Below are 20,636 nucleotides of genomic sequence, written 5' to 3' on the forward strand. Positions count from 1 at the left end.
GTGCCCTTGGCAATAAAGAAAAGATTTATTATTCAACTGTGTCTCATGATTTATATTATCCTGCTTGAATCAGCAGATATTATACTACTTTTCTCAGGGAGATGTATGTGTGTATGTTTGACACAATTGTATACAATTTCCAGGCTGTAATTTTATATAATGTTTTTGGAAAAATAGTGGAAAACGCGTATGAAATGAAACTGTCCTTTTTTCTTTTTTTGTTTTTTTTTCTTTTGTTAATCCTGTGATTTTTTTTTACAGGAAGATCTGTTTATGATTTTACATGTATTTCACGTTATTATATATGCATATCTCTAACATAAACTTTAAGTATAATTGATAAAAATAAAATCTAGTGTTAAGTAGGCGCCCGAGTGCCAGGATGGGTCTCGACTTACTTAGCCTGTGCGAAGGGCAGCAGAAGCAAGGTTTCGGTGCATGTGTGGACGCTCGAGACCCCTCCCCCTTGGTTTCGGTGCATGTCTGGACGCTCAAGACCCCTCCCCCTTGGTTTCGGTGCATGCCTTGAGATCCTTCCCCTGTCTCAGTGGCACCTTGAGATCCTGTGGACCCAGGCGAATAGCAAGGAGCCCAAGACCTTCCGGGTATTTCCCGCTCACTCAACCTCTTCTGGTAATTTGGGTGCTTTCCACTAACTTGCTCACCTCCTCCCCATGTCTGTACCACCCCATACCCATCTTGTGGTGATAGTCTTCTAATAAACAATTCCAGTTTGTGGGTGAGTTAAATTTTGGTGGTATATACAGTGCCACCTGGCAAATTATCTGACAGCTGTATTGATTGGCTAGGCTTAAAATATGTAATAGATGCTTATATCCAATAGAAATATTGTCACTACCCTGAGTCTTGTTCCCTTGGACCCTTTCTATAAAAACTTATGCTTAGTAATCAATAAATGGACAAGTTCATCATAACTGTCCTGGATTCAGATTGGCTCAGCTCTGGTTGTTGCAGTCACTTGGGGAATAAACCAGCAGCTGGGAAATCTTTCTGTAAATCTGCCTTTCCAATAAAAAAATCTTAAAGAAAGTAAAAGGATTATTTATTTTATTTGAAAGAAAGATTTTACAGAGAGATGGAGATATCAAGAGAGAAGATTTACCATCTGCTGGTTCACTTTCCAAATGGTTGCAACAGTCAGAACTGAGCTGCTGCAAAGCCAGGAGCCAAGAGCCTCTCCCCGGTCTCCCACATGGGTAAAGGAGCACTTGGGCCATCCTCTACTGCTTTCCCAGGACATAGGCAGGGAGCTGGGTGGGAAGTGGAACGGCTGGGACACACACTGGTATCCATATGGAATGCTAACACCACAGGTGGAGGATTAGCTTGCTATGCCACTGTGCTGGCCCCCAGATGTATAAATCTTTTAGCCACATTATGTTTTAATATTTTTAATTCCTCTAATAGTGATTGTTTATTTGTTGTTTTGCAATGAGTACGTCTGTCTACACAGTGTATGAATCTGATTTTATTTCTTTTTCAGACTTATTCATCATCTATCCACGACGCACTGATTGTGCTGTGATGATAACAGGTTTGTTTTGGCTTGATTTACCAGAGCATATGCCTCCAAAACATTATCTAGTAACACTGCTGGTCTAGGCAGCTTAAACTGGGCTTCAATCATCTGTAGTTGAGAAAGTTTTGACAAATCCAAGAGCAAGATTCTTGGTAAATTCATAGTTGTTAAATTCAAGGGAAATATCTGATGTCTTATCTCAGTATGTTATTTTATCAAAGTTGGATTATGCATTTAAAAATGAATAAATCTGAAAAAAAAAGAGAGTCAGAGAGAAGAGAGACAGAGAGAGCTTCCACCACTGGTTCCCAGATGCCCCTGACCAGTGGGAGTGGGGCAAGTGGAAGCCAGGAACTTGGAATCCATCCAGATCTCCCACGTGGGTGTCACCTGTCACCTCCCAGAGGGTGGCTTAGATGAAAGCTGGCATCATAAGTGAACCCAGGCACTGTGATCTGGGATGCGAGGCTCTATCCCAAGGTGCATCTTAACCACTGCCCCAAATGCCTGTCCCAGGTGATGCGTTTTTATTCGATTCTCTGGTTTCATGGTGCATGAGTCACACTCAGATGCTGGCAGATGCCGGTGAAAGGCTGTCTCTTCGCTCTCCTAGTGGGGAAGGGAGATCATGCTTGTTCTCAAATGCTCGAGGCTGCAGTGTGAGGCCAGTCCAGCTGAGGCATTGTTTCTGCACTTGGCCAGCCCTGCCCAGCAGATAAAAGTTGCAGGAGTTTAGGAGGCTAACCAACTTAGAGGGCTTCTCCCCCTTTTACGTTCTAACAGTACAGCATCAAGAGTTGACTATACCCAGCCCTTTCCTCAAGAGCGCATGGCAAGATTCTGAAGCAATGGGCCTGGTGCGATGGCTCAGTGGTTAAATCTTTACCTTGCATGGGATGGGATCCCATACGGGCACCAATTCATGTCCCAGATGTTTCATTTCCCTTCCAGCTCCCTGATAGTGGCCTGGAAAGGCAGTAGAGCATGGCCCAAGGCCCTGGGACCCTGTACCCACATGGGGAGACCCAGAGGAGGCTCCTGGTTCCTGGCTTCAGATTGGCTCAGCTCCACTCATGCCGTCACTTGGCTAGCAGATGGAAGATCTTTCTCTCTGTTTCTCCTCTCTGTAAAATCTGCCCTCCCAATAAAAATAAAAATGTCTCAAAAAAAAAAAATTCTGAAGCAACGCTGAGTTGATTGTAATTCATTGGGTCACTTGAGGCATTTAGAATACAGAAAGGTGCATGTGACTGTATATGACAGATCCTGTAATGATTTCTGTGAATGATGAAACATATGGAGCTTTGTGCAGTGGCAGTATCACAGCCAGTGAAGTTTATCCGTAGTTAGATTATTGATAATTGAACAAAAAAGATGAAGCATACTGAACAATATAGAATTTTATATGTTAGGTTTACACATATGTATAGAAGTATGTGGAATATATAATTGCACATATATATTTAAAAATTTGTACTTATGACAGGTTTTATGTAGTGGGAGGTTATATATTTAGGGATATACTTGTAAACATACGTATAAGGCAAACAGAAGTGTTAGTGGGTGACTTGGATCTCAAAGAGAGCTCCTGGACAGAGTCTTGGATAATGCGCAATTGTAAAAGGAAACTTTTGGAGCTGGCATGATGGCTCAACTGGCTAATTCTTCACCTCCAAGTACTAGTCATCCCATACTGGGGTTCATTTGTGTCCTAGCTCCTCCGCTTCCAATCCAGATCCTTGCTTATGGCCAGGGAAAGCGGCGGAGGATGGCCTAAGTGCTTAGCATCCTGCACGCACATGAGAAACTTGGAAGACGCTCCTGGTTTTGGATCAGCCCAGTTTCAGCCGAAGTAGCCATTTGGGGAGTGAACCAGTAGATGAAGGAGAATTTCTCTCTCTCACTCCTTCTCTCTGTAACTTTGCCTCTCCACTAAAAAATACAAAAACACAAACAAAAAAACTAATAAATCTAGAGTAAAAAAAAATTTTTTCCCTCAGCAGACCCAGGGCCAGTGTGTGGTCTCCTCCCCACTCAGAGCAGTGGACTGTGCTTGGAAAGCATCTTGCTGGAGAGGAGTCACACTGGAATCACATCCGTCCACTGGGAAGGAGGTGCTGACACAGTGTGCATCCATTTGGTGTCCCCAGCCCTACACAGATGGCTCCTGTTTGTTGTCTTGCAATGGATTCTCCTTGTGTTTGTTGAGGTGAATTCTATCCAAGGATAGAAACACTCCTAGAAAAAAAGGTAGTTTGTACAAGTCCTCTTAAAAAAAGAATAATAATTGAGAGAAAGCAAGAGGCTCACAGTTTTGGAGACTGACTGTGAGAGATCTGACAGGGTTTCTGGGCGGGGCTGTTGGTGCAGAGGATGGCAACTGGGCGGCTTGTGTGGACAAGGGATCACACAGTGGGCTGGGAGGTAGAAAGGACAACTAGGATCAATTCAGCTTCTGTAATGACCCCTGTCAAGAGAGTTAGGCTCCAAGGACATGCCAATGACCCAAGGCCTTCATTAGACCTGCCTCTCTCACACATTCACTGAATCAAGTCTTGCATCAGTTTGCATTTAGCTCACGTAATACCCCCAAGAGGAACTTCTTAGGAGCAAGGTTTATTATCAGCCTGCACTTTGCAGGTACTTGGCTTAACAAGCCTCCACTAACCTGATTTCTGGTAGAGGCTGGCACTGACCCAGCAGTGAGCTGGGAAGCAGAGAGGGGAAAGGTTTCTTTATACAGCTTCTCCTTGTAAAACCATCATGGATTGGGACTGGCCCCGTGGCACTGGTTAAGCCTTGCTCTGCAATGGCAGCATCTCATGTGAGTGCCGTTTTGACTCCCAGCTGCTCTGTTTCACATCCTGCTAATGTGCCTGGGAAGGGAGCAGAAGATGGCTAAGTGCTTGGGTCCCTGTGCACAAGCAGGAGACCTGGCTTTGACCTAGCCCAGTCCTGGCCATTATGGCCATTTGGGAAGTGAACCAGTGGATGGAAGATCTCTAATTGTATCCTTTCTCTCTCTTTTACTTTGCTTTTTAATAAACAAAACACATCTTTAAAAAATCAGTATGTATTGAACATGGACTCTATGCCAGCAAGCTTATTCACTCCAATTACTACCCTAAGTTGCTCCCGTTAGTCAACGTAATTGGATGATGTCTGTGACCCAATCCATCAGCCAACATCATTAACCCAGTGACTGCTAACCTAAGACTTTGGAGTTCAAGTGTCTGCCTAAGTTTGGGGAGCCAAGTCCTGTTTGATCCATAGCAGATCTCTACTCTCCCACGAACACTAACTTAGGTCTTGGGGCTTTTAGGTTCATGTGATTCAAGGGCACAACCTTCTTCAAACCAGTGCATCATCACTCAGGTGAGTGTTCAAGTTGTTTTCATGGAAAAATTTAAAATGCAATGACTTCCGGTCTTTTTCAGTCCTTGGTGTGTATGTGGCTACTGGATCCAACAGAACAATGCAGGTTCTGCCTTATATTAGTCTTATATTTCACTACTTTATAATACCTGCGAGGAGCTGCTCAGGAAGGGAGAAAGTTTATTTCAGCCCCATTGCTCTGGTGTGTCATGACTGCACCTGTGGGGTGAAAGGTCACAGGATCACATGATGAACCAGGAAGTGCGGACACACCTTCTTCTATCCCTGTGATCTTTGTATAAAGCCACTGGCATGTGGTCGGGCACTCCAAGCTGGCAAACTGCTCCAAAAGGATCACTTCCTAAAGGCTCCATCTTTAGACACTGTGGTTAAGCCTCCACCTAGTCCATTGCTAGTAATCATTGACAGAAGCTTGGGGTTTAAACAGCTGTGTGAGTTTGAGGGAATGAATCCTTTTCAAATCACAACAAATCTGGATCGGGACAGTTCTCGCTTTCTCTGGAGAACTGGGGCTGGGATGTGGTGACAAAGCTATAAAGATCATCTACGGCCATACCACCCTGAACACGCTGATCTCGTCTGATCTCAGAAGCTAAGCAGGGTTGGGCCTGGTTAGTGCTTGGATGGGAAACAAAGCTATAAAGATCAATATTTCTTCTACTTCTCTCAGATTCTGGCTTCATTCCCAGACTCAATTTCAAATTTGGCTATTAGCGAGTAAGCCCAAATTTAACCACCAGAATTAATTATTTCAACTTTTCATTATCAAAATTTTTAGTTGCATACAAATGAAAGACAATAGTGTAATGAATGTCCATGTATTCATCCTTAGTTTAAAATCATTTTCAATGATTTTGTTGTATGTGTTTATCTTTTCTCTTTCTATATTTAATTTTAAGCAAAATTTGGCTGTTTATTTTGTAGTTATTTATTTGAAAGTCAAAGCTGAGACAGAAGAAAGAAAGAGAAAGATTTTCCAACTGCTGGCTCACTTACCAAGTGGCTTCAATTGCCAGGACTAAACCAGGCTGAAGCCAGGAGCCAGGATTTCGTCCAAGTCTCTCATACTGGTTCAGGGGTCCACTGACCCTAGACCATCGGCAGGGAGCAGGATTGGAAGTGGAGCAAGTAGTTTCTTTCTTTTTTTAAAAAATAATTTTATTTTATTTTTGAAGATGTTAATATAGTTGAGAAGGATTCATGCCCATGCGGGCCATGATTAGGGTAGAAGAGGAAGGAGGAATGGGGAGAAAGTGGATGAGATAATTGTTTCCATTTTTTTCCTTCCTGTATCTGGGAGAAGGGGAGAGAGAAAGGGAGAGGCCTGCTCCCAGTAGCCTAACCACATCAGTACTCAGGGATGGGGGACAGACATTTAATGTTATCCCAGGGTCCCCGCTATGGAGCATGTTCTGAGGTTACTGTTTAAGTGGTTTCAGTGGTTCTGATATGCTGTTGATTTTGTTGCTGTAAGGTTGAGGAAATGCCTCCAAGGTCTGTTGGCTGACATAAGTCCACCTTAGTCTCCACTCGCCCAGATATTGGCTGTCAAAATTTGGCTTGGAGAGTTGCCCAATTTGTTCTGTCCTCCATTCTCTGGCATGGTACTAGATGTCCTCAGTAGGTCACAATGAGCTGTTCTGTCCGCCATGTGTATCGGGGCATACTGTCCACTAAACAGGCTTCAGCAACTGAGGAGGCCCAGTTCTGTCACATGCTTTCCACGATCAAACTACAGATCCTATGATTTTCCCCATGGTTGGAGTTCTGAATCCATTGGTCCAGTTTGGAGTGCCCCAGAGAAATCTCGCCAGAGATAACCCCATACCTGACTCCTGTATGTGCCAGCCAGTGTGTGGTCCAGCTCAGTCCATCACTCACATCAGCCTTCACACACACTGGTGGTTGAAATTTTCCAGTTCTGTCTCCAGCTACATCTTATACGCAAACCAATGGATGCTGCGGCCCAGCCCTGCCAACCACACACACTAGCAGGAGCTGCAGTTTTAGTTGAAGCAACCTCTAGAAACCCCCACCAGGGTCACCCCCAGCCTCGGCTTCTGTGCATGCTGGTATGTGCACCAGACTGGTAAATTCTGTCCTACATCTTTTACCTTTTGTATGTATCATTAGACACTGTAGGCTAGATCAACCCAGCCTACCCTACTATCCCTCCCACACTTAGGTCAGTGGGTACTACCATCATTCCAGGCAGGCAGGCTTCTGCCCTGGTTCTCCTGCCCACTGCTGGGAGCTACAGCCCATCAAAGGGATGCCCAGTTTCTCTACTAGGTTCACTCTCACTCCAGATCTCACATTTTCCAGGTGGTTCTGCAGTCTAGCCTGACAGACTTGTCCCCAGTCCTGACACTTGCCAGTTAATGCTGCAACAAAACCTAACCAGCCTGCATTTGCTCTGACTTATGCATGGCACCAGTGGCTATAGTCACATAGTCCAACCTGGTTCTCCCCCTAACCTAGGCCACACGCAGGCCAATGGATTTTGCAGCCTTCCCTGGCCTAGTCCACCCCTAGTCTCAGCTCTCTTCTGCACCAGTAGATGCTGGTCCAGCAGGGGAGCCCCCAGAACATTTCCCTGCCCCTCTGGGTCTTAGTGTGCTGTGGCCCAGTCTGGCATGGCCCACAACACCTTGGCATTTGTTGGTGGGCGCTGCTGCCTGGCTTGGCCCAACCTGTCCCCAGTTCTAGCTTATGCTGGTGAGTGCTGCAGCCTCATCCAGCCCAAGCATCCCCGAGTCCTGCTCCTAATATGAACTGGCTGGTGTCACGGCCCACTCCGGCCTGTCCTGCACCCCATCCTGGTTCTCACACTTGCCAGTGGATGTTAGGAACTGGCCTAGCCTGGCCTGCCCTCAGATCTGAGCCACATGTATGCTGGCAGATACTGAAACCTGCCCTGGTTTGGGCTGTTTCCAGTTTAGGTTCTTGTGCTCACCAGCAGGGACTGCTTCTTGAAAGAGGAGTTCCCCTATCTCCTCTATCAGGATCTCGCATACTGGCAGGTTCTAGACCCAGTCTGACTTGGCTCACCTCCTATCCTGACAGGTGTTGCAGCCTTGCCCGACCCACTGACGCACATTCTGGCTCTTACTGTTGGATGTTACAGCACAGTCTTGCCTAGTCCACTCCCAGACCTAGCTTTCATGTGGCTCAGTGTGTGTCAAGACCTAGACTGTTACAGCCAACAGCACGAGTAACGGGGGACACGTCGAGGGGTCTGAGAGATTGAGGCACAGACTGGAGACCTGTGATGGTGAAAGTCTCTCTCCAAAGCCTCTCAAGGCCTCCCTTTATTGTCTCCTCTCTTGACCTTTCACCTACTTCTTGTTTACTCTACCCCACACCCTCATTAGCGCATATTGGCTACAGCTGAGACCAGGTGCTTCTAGCCCCAAGCCCACCACCTGTGTGCTCGGCTAAACGAGTGCTAGTCAACTCCTTAGGCCACAACACTAGCCCAGCCTGTCCTATACCTACTCTAGCTCTTGTGAGCACCAGCAGGTGCTAGAGCCTAGCCTAGTCTGGCACACCCTAGACCCAGTACACACTCATGCTGAGAGATGCTGCAGCCATGTCCAGCTCAGATTGCCACATCCATTCTGACTCACGCTCACCAGTGGAAACTGTAGGCCAACCAGGGCATCCCCTTAACCCCTCAATCAGGCCCACTCCCAACCATAGATCTTGCCTGAGCCGGTGGTTGCTCCAACTCAGCCTGGTGCGGCCTAACCCCATCTTGGCCTTTGTCATAGGATGCTGCAGCCTGGGCTGGCCTGCCCTCGCCCATCCTCAGTCCTAACTCTCACTGATGGTTGCTGCAGCTTAGACTTGCCCAGGCTGCCCTCATCCCTGGATTTCATGCAGACTGGTAGGTGTGATAGCCTAGCTTTGCATGGCCTGCACCCCATCCTGGCTCTACGCATGCCAATGTGTTACAGTTTGGCCTGGCCCTCCCAGGTCCGTTCTCCTCTAACCTCCGTTATACTACTCCCTACCCTGAGCCAACCTATGCACTTGCTGACAAGGTGGAGCAGCTTTGCCTGGCCTGGCATACACCCAGCCCTGACTCACTTGCTCCAGTCTTCATTTTCCCTCCTTTGTTCCAGCCTGCCTGCTTCCAGGTTCTCAGATTAATACGTTGTAACTCAGTGGGTTGTGAAGGTTTAAGTGAACTCTAATTCTCCTATTCCAGAAAGTTGATGCTATCTCTTTAACTGTTAGCTTGATAACGCCCACCTTCCCAAGATGCCTCTTGTTGTATTTGGGACCACTGTGCAGGCTATGGCCCCACCCTTTGCATATCTGGTTGCAGGGGTGTGTGGGCGGGACACCACCGCGTTCTCTGTAAACCGGAAGTGAAGACTGGGAAGAGCTCTTTTTCCACCACGGGCCGCTCCAGGACAGAATGTTCTTGTTCTTACTTAAAGGTACCGTCTTTTTTTTTTTCCTTTTGGCTTAATATAGTTTTGTTTTCTCTCTCATTCACGGACAGCTCTTTAGTCCACTCATGAGTGCCTCTGTGGGGGCTGGAGTGGTGCACACTTGCACATGAATGCATGTCTGTTCCCTCACTGCTAAATAAACCCACTTCCTATCAGCATATGATGATAGTTTTCACTCAGAAAACATGTCTATGAGACAAGAACCTGGCATAGAAAAGAATGTATTCATTTGCCCACATTATGACCGCACCACATCGCCTTAGGATTTGGGAGTCTTTTGGGCTGCTGTCCTTTCTGGAATCTTCCTGCACCGCTGAACTGTCTTGCTGTACTCTCCTGATTTTGCCTTCTCTGACACTTCTTTGGGAAACTTTCCCTGCTTTCGAAGCAAGGACAGTTAATCCCAGTTTGAGGCTCCCACAGTGCCTGGAGCACCTTTTGAAGCAGTGGTACAGGTCTGTGCAGGTGTCGGTCCCACCTCCCTGTGCCTCTAACTCCAGGAGGGTGTGCACCACCTCTGGCTTTGCGTTGTCTAACTGCAACACAGCCCAGAGCAGGAAGTACATGTGCTGTGTGAACGAACACACAATTGGGGTAGAAGGATGAGTCACAGGTGTCTGACATCCTAAGTTCACTGAAGAGGAAGAAAGACAAGGAACGGACTGGAACCTGGCTCTCCTGGTCTCACCAAGCAGGGAGCTTGCTTCAGCTCCAGAATGCCCTCTTGCACTGAAAGCACCTTCTGAACTTCTATCTCTCCCATTAGGCTGTACAAATAAACATGTGCTTAGCATGGCAGCTCCCTTGCAGAAGGATCCTATCTTTACCTCCTGTTTGTGAGACCTCTGAGCAGTGGGGCACCTCCGTTTGTCTTAGCACTTCTACACTCTTGGTGGTCCTCTGGGTGGTGGTGCCAACGGCCAATGGACTGCTTACTGGGTTCCTGTGGCCTGCTGTCTCTCCTGGGAAGAGAGAGAGAGAGAGAGAGAGAGAGAGAGAGAGAGAGAGAGAGAGAGAGAGAGAGAGAGAACCTCAATTCTCATTAGAGACATTAGGGTGGAGACCTGAGCCTCCACCACATCCAGTCAACATCACCTGAATGTGGCCTTGCCTTGTTTTTATTTAACTTACTTAATTAATTTAAAAAGATATTTGTGACCTGGTGTGGTAGCCTAGTGGCTAAATTCCTTGCCTTGCACGTGCTGGGATCCCATGTGGGGTGCTGGTTTGTGCCCTGGCCACCCCACCTCCCATCCAGCTCCCTGATTGCAGCCTGAAAAGCAATTGAGGATGGCCCAAGGTCTTGGGACCCTGCATGGGAGACCTATAAGAAGCTCCTGGCTCCTGGCTTCAGATTGGTTCAGCTCCAGCCATTTTGGCCACTTGGGAAGTGAGTCAGCAGACGGAAGATTTTTCTGTCTGTCTGTCCTCCTCTGTGTATATATGACTTTCCAATAAAAATAAAGAACTCTTAAAAATAGATTTATTTATTTTGGGCCTCTTGTGATGGCTCAGTGGCTAAATCCTCACTTTCCAGGTGTTGGGATTCTGTATAGACACTGGTTTGTGTCCAGCTGTTTCGTTTCCCATCCAGCTCCCTGTTGTGGCATGGGAGGGCAGTGGAGTATGGCTCAAAGCCTTGGGACCCTGCACCTGCGTGGGAAACCCAAAGGAGGTCCTCGCTCCTGGCTTCAGCTCAGCTCTGGCCATTGTGGTCACTTGGGGAGTGAAGAGCAGTTGGAAGATTTTTCTCTGTCTCTCCTTCTCTCTGTGGATCTGCTTTTCCAACTTACTTTGGAAAGGAAGATCAGATTTTTACTATGGCTTCAGTGGTCAGAGCTGAGCTAATTCGAACACAGGAGCCAATAGCCTCCTCTGGGTCCCCAACACAAAGGCCCTGGGTTATCTTCTGTTTCCTCTGAGGCCATAAGCAGAGTGTAGCCCAGAAATGGATCATTTGGGATGGGATGTGACGTCCACGTGAGACTCCCGAGCCTGAAGGAAGAGGAGGACGGGCTGTCATTCTTTGCCTTGTTTGTTGCACAACTCTCCACCCCTCTTTCCAGGCCAGCTGTGTCTCTGTCGCTTTCATCTCCTTCTCCAACCACATCTTTCTGTCACTTCTTAACATGAATCTTGGCACAGAGAGGTCGGCAAGCAATGGCTTCCTGCCAACTGACACATGTGGTGCAGGTCAGTGATTACAAGACAGGGGCTTTACCCAGAGCCATTTCTTCAGTACTTTAGAGTAGGTTGGGAGGTGGCCACTAGCACATGGAAGCTAGTGCCCCCGAACCTGAGGTCCTGCAGACCACAGCTCTGACAATTTCATGAACTTAGACAAGAACTCAGCTGAAAAAAAATTATTTTTTCAAATTTTTAATTGAAAATCTGAGTTGTAGAGAGGGATTTTCTGATAGAGCTGATTGATGGTGTTACACTTTAATTTTTTTGGTTTGTTATATTTTTGAGAACTCAAACACATGCTACCATTTAAAATCAAAATGTACCATTTTTTTTCTTTACTCAGTGTGTAGTTCTGATAGTTCTGTATTAAGTACAGTCACATTGCTGTGGCGCCATCACCACATTCAGAACTGGTTTCATCTTCCCAAACTGAGTCTCTGTTTCCTTTAAACAGTAACTCTTCTTCCCGCCTCATCCCAGCCTCTAGCAAGCACCAACCACCACTTTGTTGTTGATTTTGTGCAGTTGTGTATTTCACACACCTCATGTAAGTGGAATTACATAAGCAGTCATCCTTTCGTGGCTGTCCATTTCAAACAACGTCTTATTTTCAGGGTTCCCCCATGCTAGAGTGCTCGTATTTCTTCTGTTTTCAAGGCTGTGTAATGCTCCATTTTCTTGTGATCATATATGCCTGGGGGATGCTAGGTTTACAACGATGACAGATTGATGTTGGCTCGCAGTTCTTTAGTTGTAGGAACCACAGGCCTAAAATTCCACTTCTACATGTGGTAATTGAATAAAGCTCCTGTCCTCTTAATATCATTAAGCTAAGTCTTTGAAGATTAAACTCTGGGGGGCAAATGATATGAAATTATAGCAATGTCTGTTGCACACATTCGTTCTTCCATTCATCCATGGATGGGCATTTGGTTGCTTCTTTGTTGTCATAGTTGTACCACTTTCATTTTCTTCACCCTTTGTAAAAGATATTTTTAAATTTGAAAGTTGGAGTTAGAAGGAGAGACAGAGATCTTCTACCCATTTGTTCATTCCTCAGATGGTTGCAATGGCCAGTACTCAGGCCTGGCTGAACCCAGGAGTCAAGAGTTTCATCCACATCTCCCCTGTGAGTGGCAGGGGCTCAAGAACTTGACCAGTTTTCCAGTGTTTTCCTAGGCCACTGGCAGGGAGATGGATTGGAGGTGGGGCAGCATCCTGCAGCTCAGGTGATGGCTTTACCCACTGCACCAACATTGAATATAGTCTTGTTTTTTTTTTTTGCACTCTATGCAAATCTTCCATTTATTTGATAAACCCTACTTTGCTATGCTGTATTTTGTTTTTACTTAACATACTGTTATATATTAATGAATATGATTTTTTGAGATTTCAGAGTATTTGCAGCTGTGATTCTGAGGATCTACAGTACTCCTTTCCTGCAATATCTTCATCTTGTTTTGTGGTGATGCTGATCTCTTATAGAATGAATCAAGAAGCTCTCTATGCTTCTAATTTGTGGGATAGATTGTGGAGGAAATGGTACTGATTCTTCCTTTGATGTTTGGTGGAATTCTTCAGTGGAGTTATCTGGGTGTGAACTTTTCCGTGTTGGAAAATTTGGATTGCCAGTTTCATTTTGATGTATGAGATTTAGGTAATTTCTGTTCATGTTACGGATTTCTTCTTGTGTGACTTATGGTGTCCTGCTTCTCTTAAGGAATTTGTGAACTTCACCTAATTTATAAATTATTCGTGTAAGCTTGGTTCTTTTATTCTCTTATTGTTATCATTTTAACATCTCACATTTCTGGTATCAGTCATTTGTTTCCTCATTCTTTTTCTAATCAGTGTACTTACAGCTTTATCCAGTTGATTGAGCTTTCCAAAGAGCAAGATTTTGTTTTGTTTTTCTCTGCAGTGTTTTAGAAAATTTCCTTTTCTATTGCAATGAAATATTTGTAATTATATCCATTTATGGGATACGAAGTGATAATGTGACTTATGAAGCGAATGTGGAAAAATTTAATCAAGCAGGTAGCCTATCCATAGCATCAAATGCTTGATGCTTTTTGTGCGAGGTCGTCTAAAGTTGATTCTCTTAGCAGTTTTTGAAACGTGCAAGACTTTGTTGCTGAATGCAATCACCACTCTGTGCAGAAGATCTAAGAATTCTCAAATGATAATGGGATTCTTCATCCTATGACCCTCATCTTCCCTTTCTCCCCATATCACAGCCTCTGTCACCACCATTCTGTTTCCCACCTCTGCGACTTACTGTTCTAGATTTCACAAGTAAGTGAGAATGTATGAGATATATATGTATGATATATATGTATGTATCATATATATATATCATACATCATATCATATATATATATTGTTTTTTGCATGCCTGGCTTATTCCACCGGGTATAAAGTTCTCCAATCCCATCCATGTTGTTGGAAGTGGCAGACCTTCAATGGTGTCTTAAAATTCATTTGTCAGTGGATGAACACACATGCCTCACATTGGTTGTTGTGGGTGGCAGTCACAACGGCAAGCAACATGGGGGGTACAGGCATGTCTTCAACGAATTGGCATCTGATCTTTTGACTTAATACATGAGGAGAGATGACTGGATCATATGGTAATTCTATTATTAGTTAAAAAATTATTGATGAAAGGGAAAGCAAATGAGGAAGAGTGTTTCCATCTTCTGGTTAACTCCTCATATAAATGTCCACACTAGTTTGTGCTGGGCTGAGCTGAATCTGCAAGCTGCAAACTCAGTCCTTGTCTCCCACATGAACACCAGGAACCCAATGACTTGAGTGGTCAAGGCTGCCTCCCAGGTCTGTATTAGCGGGAACCTGGTAACAGGAATGGGAATTGTGTATCAAAGCCAGGTATGTGGGAAGCAGGCATGTTTGTCAGTAGAATGAATACCTGCTGCCCTACTTTCACCTTGTTGTGCCTCCGCATCATTTTCCCCAGTGAGTGTAGTAAATCCAGTCCACAGGACACACGGCTCTTTATGTTTTCCATCCTTGTCAGCATTTGTCATGTTTTGTTTTTTTGATAAGCCATTCTGACAGATGTATGTGGGATGTTTTTATAGCGTGGATTTATTCTGCATTTTTCCTAATGATCAGAAAGAATGAGTGAGTATTATTTTGTATATCTGTTGGTCTATTACGCGTATTCTTTTGAGAAATGCTTTATAAGTCTCATAAAAAACTGGATGTTTTATTTCTCGTTGAGTTGCTTGAACTCCTTCTGTATCTGCACACTGCTTCCTTCATTGCTCAGAATTTTTAAAATAAGATTTATTTATTTTTATTGGAAAGGCAGATTTAGAGAGAGAAGGAGAGGCAGAGAGAAACATCTTCCATCTGCTGGTTTACTCCATAAATGGCTGCAGCAGTTGGAGCCAAGGCAATCCAAAGTCAAGGGCCAGGAGCTTCTTCTGGGCTTCCTGTGCAGGTGCAGGGTCCCAAGGCTCTGGACCATCCCCTACTGCTTTCCTAAGCCACAAGAAGGGAGCTGGATGGGAAGTGGAGCAACCAGGACAAGACTCAGCACCCATATGAGTGCTGGCACTTGTGGGTGGAGGATTAGCCAATTGAGCTATTGTGCTGGCCCCTGCTGTGCACATTTTTTTGGCTTCATAAAATCTCATTTAAACATTTTTGCTTCTATTATATGCACTTCTGGGATAAAAAAATCTATAAAATCTTTGCATAGGACAATGTTTTATAATTTCTCTTATGATTTCTTTTAGTTTACTAGTTATTGAACTTATGTCTTCGGTACATGTTGAGTTTTGAATATGGTGTTGAAGAAAGATCTGTTTTGACTTTCCTTTATATGGATGTCTCTGTCCACCACAGTTCATCAAGGAGACTATTCTTTCCATATTGCATATTCTTTTTTGAAATATTTTATTTATTTTTCATTGGAAAGTCAGATTTTACAGAGGGAGAGACAGAAGATTTTCTGTTTCCTGGTTCACTCCTCAAGTGGCCACAATGGCTGGAACCAAGGCAAGCCAAAGCCAGGAGTCAGGAGCTTCTTCTAGGTCTCCCGTGTCCTAAGGCTTTGGCTCATCCTCGGCTGCTTTCCCAGGCCACCAGCAGGGAGCTGGATGGGAAATAGAACAGTCAGGAAACAAACCTTTGCCCATATGGGATCCTGGTGCAAACAAGGCAAGGACTTCAGCCACTAGGCTACCCTGCTGGGCCCTCCACATTGCATATTCTTTGCAGCTTTACTGAATATCAGTTGACTGTAGTTCTGGGTTTACCATCGTGTGCTTTGAATTGCCACTGATTCCAGTGCAGTTTGAACTCAGTAGCATGACATCTTTAACTTTGCACTTGGCCTCATGAATATCTTGGCTATCTAGAAGTCTTTTGTTAGTCTAAGAATTTTCAGAATTTCTTTTCATTTCTGTGAATGATGACACTGATATATTAACAGGGATTATGTTACATCTGTAGAATTCTTTGTGTAATATAGACATTTTAAAAGGCCCCCAAATTTTTAAGAAATCATTTCTATTGGAAAGGTTTTATAGAGAAAAGGAGAGACAGAAAGATAGAGATAGAAAGCCAGAGCTGAGCCAATCTGAAGCCAGGAGCCAGGAGCTTCTTCTTGGTCTCCCATGCAGGTGCAGGCTCCGAAGGCTTTGGGCCATCCTTGACTGCTTTCCCAGGCTGCAATCAGGTAGCTGGATGGGAAGTAGGGTTGCCAGGACACAAACCAGCACCCCATATGGGATCCCGAAATGTGCAAGGCGAGGACTTTAACTGCTAGGCTGTGGCACCAGGCTCTGCTTATTAGTTTTAATAGAATATCTTTTAGTGGAATTTTCTGTTTAGAAGATCATGTTGTATATATGCAGTGTGAACTTCATTTTTTCATTTCCTATTTGGAGTCCTTCCATTTCCTTCTCTTGCCCAATTAACACCACACTGAATAGAAATGATGAGAATGGGGGCTGGTGCCATGCAGGCTAATCCCTAGCCTGTAACACTGGCTGTGGAGGATGGTTCAAGGTCTTGGTCCCCTACACCCACATGGGAGACCCAGAAGAAGCTCCTGGCTCCTGGCTTTAGCTCAGCTCAGCTCTGGTCATTGTGGCCATTTGAGGAGTGAACCGGCAGGTGAAAGAGCTCTTCCTACACTCTTCCGTGTCTCTTTCTCATTTCTTTTAAAAACAGTAAGAAAGGACACCCTTCTCTTGTTCAAAATGGCTTTCAATGTTTCATTGAGTACAGGTTGTTTGTGAATTTCTTGTATATGAATTATGAATTTTACCACTTTCAGCTACTCTCCTTCTAAAGCTAAGGTGGAAGAGTTTTTCTTTCTTTCTTTTTTTTCTGTCATGAAATGGTATTGCATTTTGTCAAATACTTTCTCTGCAGCTCCAGGATGGTTTTTTATTCTTTCATGTGATATTTTCTACTTATCAATTTGTATATATTGAATCAACCTTAATTTCAGGGTAAATTTGTCTTCTGCATTAGGAATGAGGGGACCCTTATTGTACTGTTTAATCCAGTTTCAGATATTGTGTTGGGGCATTTTTGCATCTGTGTTTATCTAGAACACCAGTATGAGGTTTTCTTTTTATGGCTACAAGTAGTTTGGTTTTAAGACAATACTGTCTTCATAGAAAGAGCTTGCGAGTATTCTCCTTTGTGGATGTTTTGGAAGAGTTAGAAACGGACTGGTATCACTTGAGTAATGAATGTTTGTCAGTGCTTAGAAAACATCAGTTCTAGGGAGTTCTGTTTTCCGAGGATTGTTATTGCTGATCCAGCTTCCTTGCTCTTTTTGATCCGTTGAGTGTGTCTGTCCCTCAGGATTCCCTCTGGGGACGTCCTGTGCATCTCGGTATGTGAGCCTGATATTTCTTTGATCTGAGTTTTAATCTCTTTCATTTCTGATTCTTTCAGATTAATGTTCATTTTTCTAAATTTGAGATTTTATTTTTTATATAAGCATTTATAGTTATAAACTTTCTTCAAACTGCTTTTGTTGTATGTCAAATACTTGGGCATGTGATATGTCCATTTTTGTTTATCGGAAGATGTTTTAAAATTTCCATTTCAATATCTCTATTGAATAATCCATTTGTTGTTGAAGTGTGTATTTTAAAATTATTGTGTCATTGAGAATTTTCCAAAATTCGTTCTGTCTTAATTTCTAGTCTTACACTGTGGTGAGAAAAGCTACTTGACACACCCCTTAAACTTTCTAAAGCTTATTTTTCTTTAAAAAGATTTATTTATTTTTTACTGGAAAAGCAGATTCACAGAGAAACAGCTTTTGCCCATTGGCTCACACCTCAAGTGGCTACTATGACTCCAAGCCAATCAGAATCCAGGAGCCTTTCCCAGGTCTCCCACAAAAGTGTAGGGTCCAAATGCATTGGGCCAGTCTCCACTGCTTTCCCAGACCATAAGCAAGGAGCTGGATGGGAAGTGAAGCATCCGGCACACGAACTTGTGCCCATATGAGATCCTGCACATGCAAAGTAAGAATTTAGCCACTGAGCCACCGTTCCGGGTCCTGTAAAGCTTTCTTCACATCCTGCCATGTGCTCTTTCCTGGAGAAGGCTCTGTGTGTTCTTGGGAAGAACATGTATTTTGCTGGTCTCTGTAGAGAATGTTCTGTTTGAGTCTTGTGAGTTCTGCTTGGTCTGAAGTGCAATTCAAGTCAAAAGTTTCCTATTTGAATGAACTTTACCCTTCTAGGGCTATTTCAGTCTCCTGGCATTATTGTATTGAACTCCATCTTTCTGTTCATTCTACGATTCTTTTATATCATTGAGTATTATATTTATTTTGCATTGTTATTTCTTCCTGATGAATTGACCCCTTTAATCATTTTAGAATGTCCTCCTTTGTCTCTTTGGTTTCTGATCTTTGCCCATCCCTTGCATTCAGCAGTTGGGACATGAGCCAGCACCTCCATGGGATGCTGATGCCTGATGGTGGCTGTACCCTCGTTCACTCTTGAGTATAACCTGTGTTTCTGGTTGTGTCATTAGATGGCAGGGCTGACTTGTATCATTGCTTTGACAAGGGTGAGTTGTCTGCTGGCCTGCATGGTCCCTTAAGTTCATGAGGATGCCTGTCCTACCACATGAAGCTTTATGGATTGGCACTGACAGGCTGATTTCAAATGGTTTGCTAATTGCCAGCCATGCAGCTGGGGAAAGCAAAACAGAGCAGTTGGCAGTCATCAAACCCCAGAGATGATTTACAGGGCCAGGAATTTAGATGTTATTTCAGCAATTCAGAGAAACTCGGTTTATAAATAGAAAGAGAACTCTGGAAATGAACTAAAGTAGCACTGTCAGTATGGACAGAGATGTTTGTGTGCAGTAATTCCACTGCTATTGATGTGATCAAGGCTGTTCTTGGATCCTGGGATGTTGGATTCTTCCTGAGCAGGGGACCAGTGGGAACATCAAACGTGAAAAGTAGTGATTTGGACATATTTGATAAATATGACTTCTCAGATTCTTTTATCTTTTTTTCAGTGCTAAATGTGTAAAATCAGTGCTCAATATCTTCCTGAACACTTTCTTCAAGACAGCACATGCTCTGTTTTCCAGGCAGTGTTCATAAGCTACTCCTGGTTGGAAACATGGAAGTATGAATCTAAGCATATTGATCTAATCTTAACTCTTGAGAGCAAACCATTGGTAGTGAATTGATTTTCTGGACAATGTGAAAACACACCCTTTCCTGGAACACACTTTGTGTCTGTTTTTCCCATCTACTACAGGACTCTGCTGAGACTCCCAGCAGCTGGGTTACTCAAGCCACAGCTCAGCAAACTGTTCTGCAATGAAGACAGGTCTCCTTCCCCTGTGTGTGTGCCTGCTGCTGGCCTCTGGCTCAGGTGAGGCAGGCAAGCTGCTGGTGGTCCCCATGGATGGCAGTCACTGGTTTACCATGAGCTCGGTGGTGGAGAAGCTCATTGAGAGAGGGCATGAGTTGGTTGTTGTCATGCCAGAGGTGAGTTGGCAACTGGGACAGTCCCTGAATTGTACAGTGAAGAGCTACAAGACGTCTCACACCCTGGAAGATATGGACCGTGAGTTCAAAGATTTTGTCAGATCTCAATGGTACATTCCGGTGAAAAACTTATTTAACCTTAAGAAGGGTCCATTGTACAATTTTTTTGAACTCATTTTTTCGCATTGTAGGAGTTTGTTTAATGACAAGAAGTTAGTGGAGTACTTAAAAGAAAGCTCTTTTGATGCAGTGTTTCTGGATCCTTTTGATATGTGTGGCTTAGTGGTTGCCAAATATTTATCACTGCCATCTGTGGTGTTCACCAGAGGAGTATTTTGCCACTATCTGGAAGTAGCTACGCAGTGTCCTCATCCTCTTTCTTATGTTCCTAGAGGTCTGTTAAGATTTTCAGATGTCATGACCTTCAAGGAGAGAGTTTGGAACCATATCACTCATTTTCAAGAGCGTTTATTTTGCCACCATTTTTTCAAAAGTATTTTAGAACTTGCTTCTGAAGTTTTCCCAGAGCCTGTCACACTCTATGACCTCTTCAGCCACACCTCAATCTGGCTGTTAAGAACTGACTTTGTTTTAGAACATCCCAAACCTGTGATGCCCAACATGGTCTATGTGGGTGGTATCAACTGCCATGAAGGAAAACCTTTGTCGAAGGTGAGTCCTAGCTCCTTTAACATTTTTTTTTTCAAGAAAGACTGCTGTTCAGCTGTTACTTGTGACTTACTATCATTGTTGGAAACTTAAATGTGCTGTGTGAATTCTTTGTATGATATGTTATCCAATGTTGCAAGTCTTTTCTCATTGATTGACATGTATGTGTAGGCACTTCATCTCATAATAAATGATCTCAGGTTGCATTTTATCTATCTATCTTTTTCTCTAAAACACTATTTTAAAAATTATTTTCATGATATGGTTCTATAGCTCTGTGATTTTTCTCCCACCTTTCTAGATCCCCTCCCCCCATAGATTTTTCCTGTATTATTACAATAGTATAGTTCTCATAAAAGGTCAT

At 44.0% G+C, this 20,636-nt stretch overlaps 1 protein-coding gene across 1 annotated transcript; it reads left to right on the top strand.

Moving 5' to 3' along the window:
* The first annotated feature begins 9,295 nt into the window (after positions 1-9,295).
* On the top strand, positions 9,296-20,604 carry LOC121151213 (UDP-glucuronosyltransferase 1A7-like). Its single transcript, XM_040972472.1, has 2 exons — positions 9,296-9,384; positions 19,371-20,604. Exon 2 carries the CDS (start codon positions 19,433-19,435, stop codon positions 20,363-20,365), a length of 933 nt encoding a protein of 310 aa, XP_040828406.1. The 5' UTR covers positions 9,296-9,384; positions 19,371-19,432; the 3' UTR covers positions 20,366-20,604.
* The last annotated feature ends 32 nt before the right edge of the window (positions 20,605-20,636 follow it).

Source organism: Ochotona curzoniae, unplaced genomic scaffold (genome assembly GCF_017591425.1).
Source record: "Ochotona curzoniae isolate NIBS_2020 unplaced genomic scaffold, NIBS_Ocur_1.0 contig_2294, whole genome shotgun sequence".
Taxonomy (NCBI): domain Eukaryota; kingdom Metazoa; phylum Chordata; class Mammalia; order Lagomorpha; family Ochotonidae; genus Ochotona; species Ochotona curzoniae.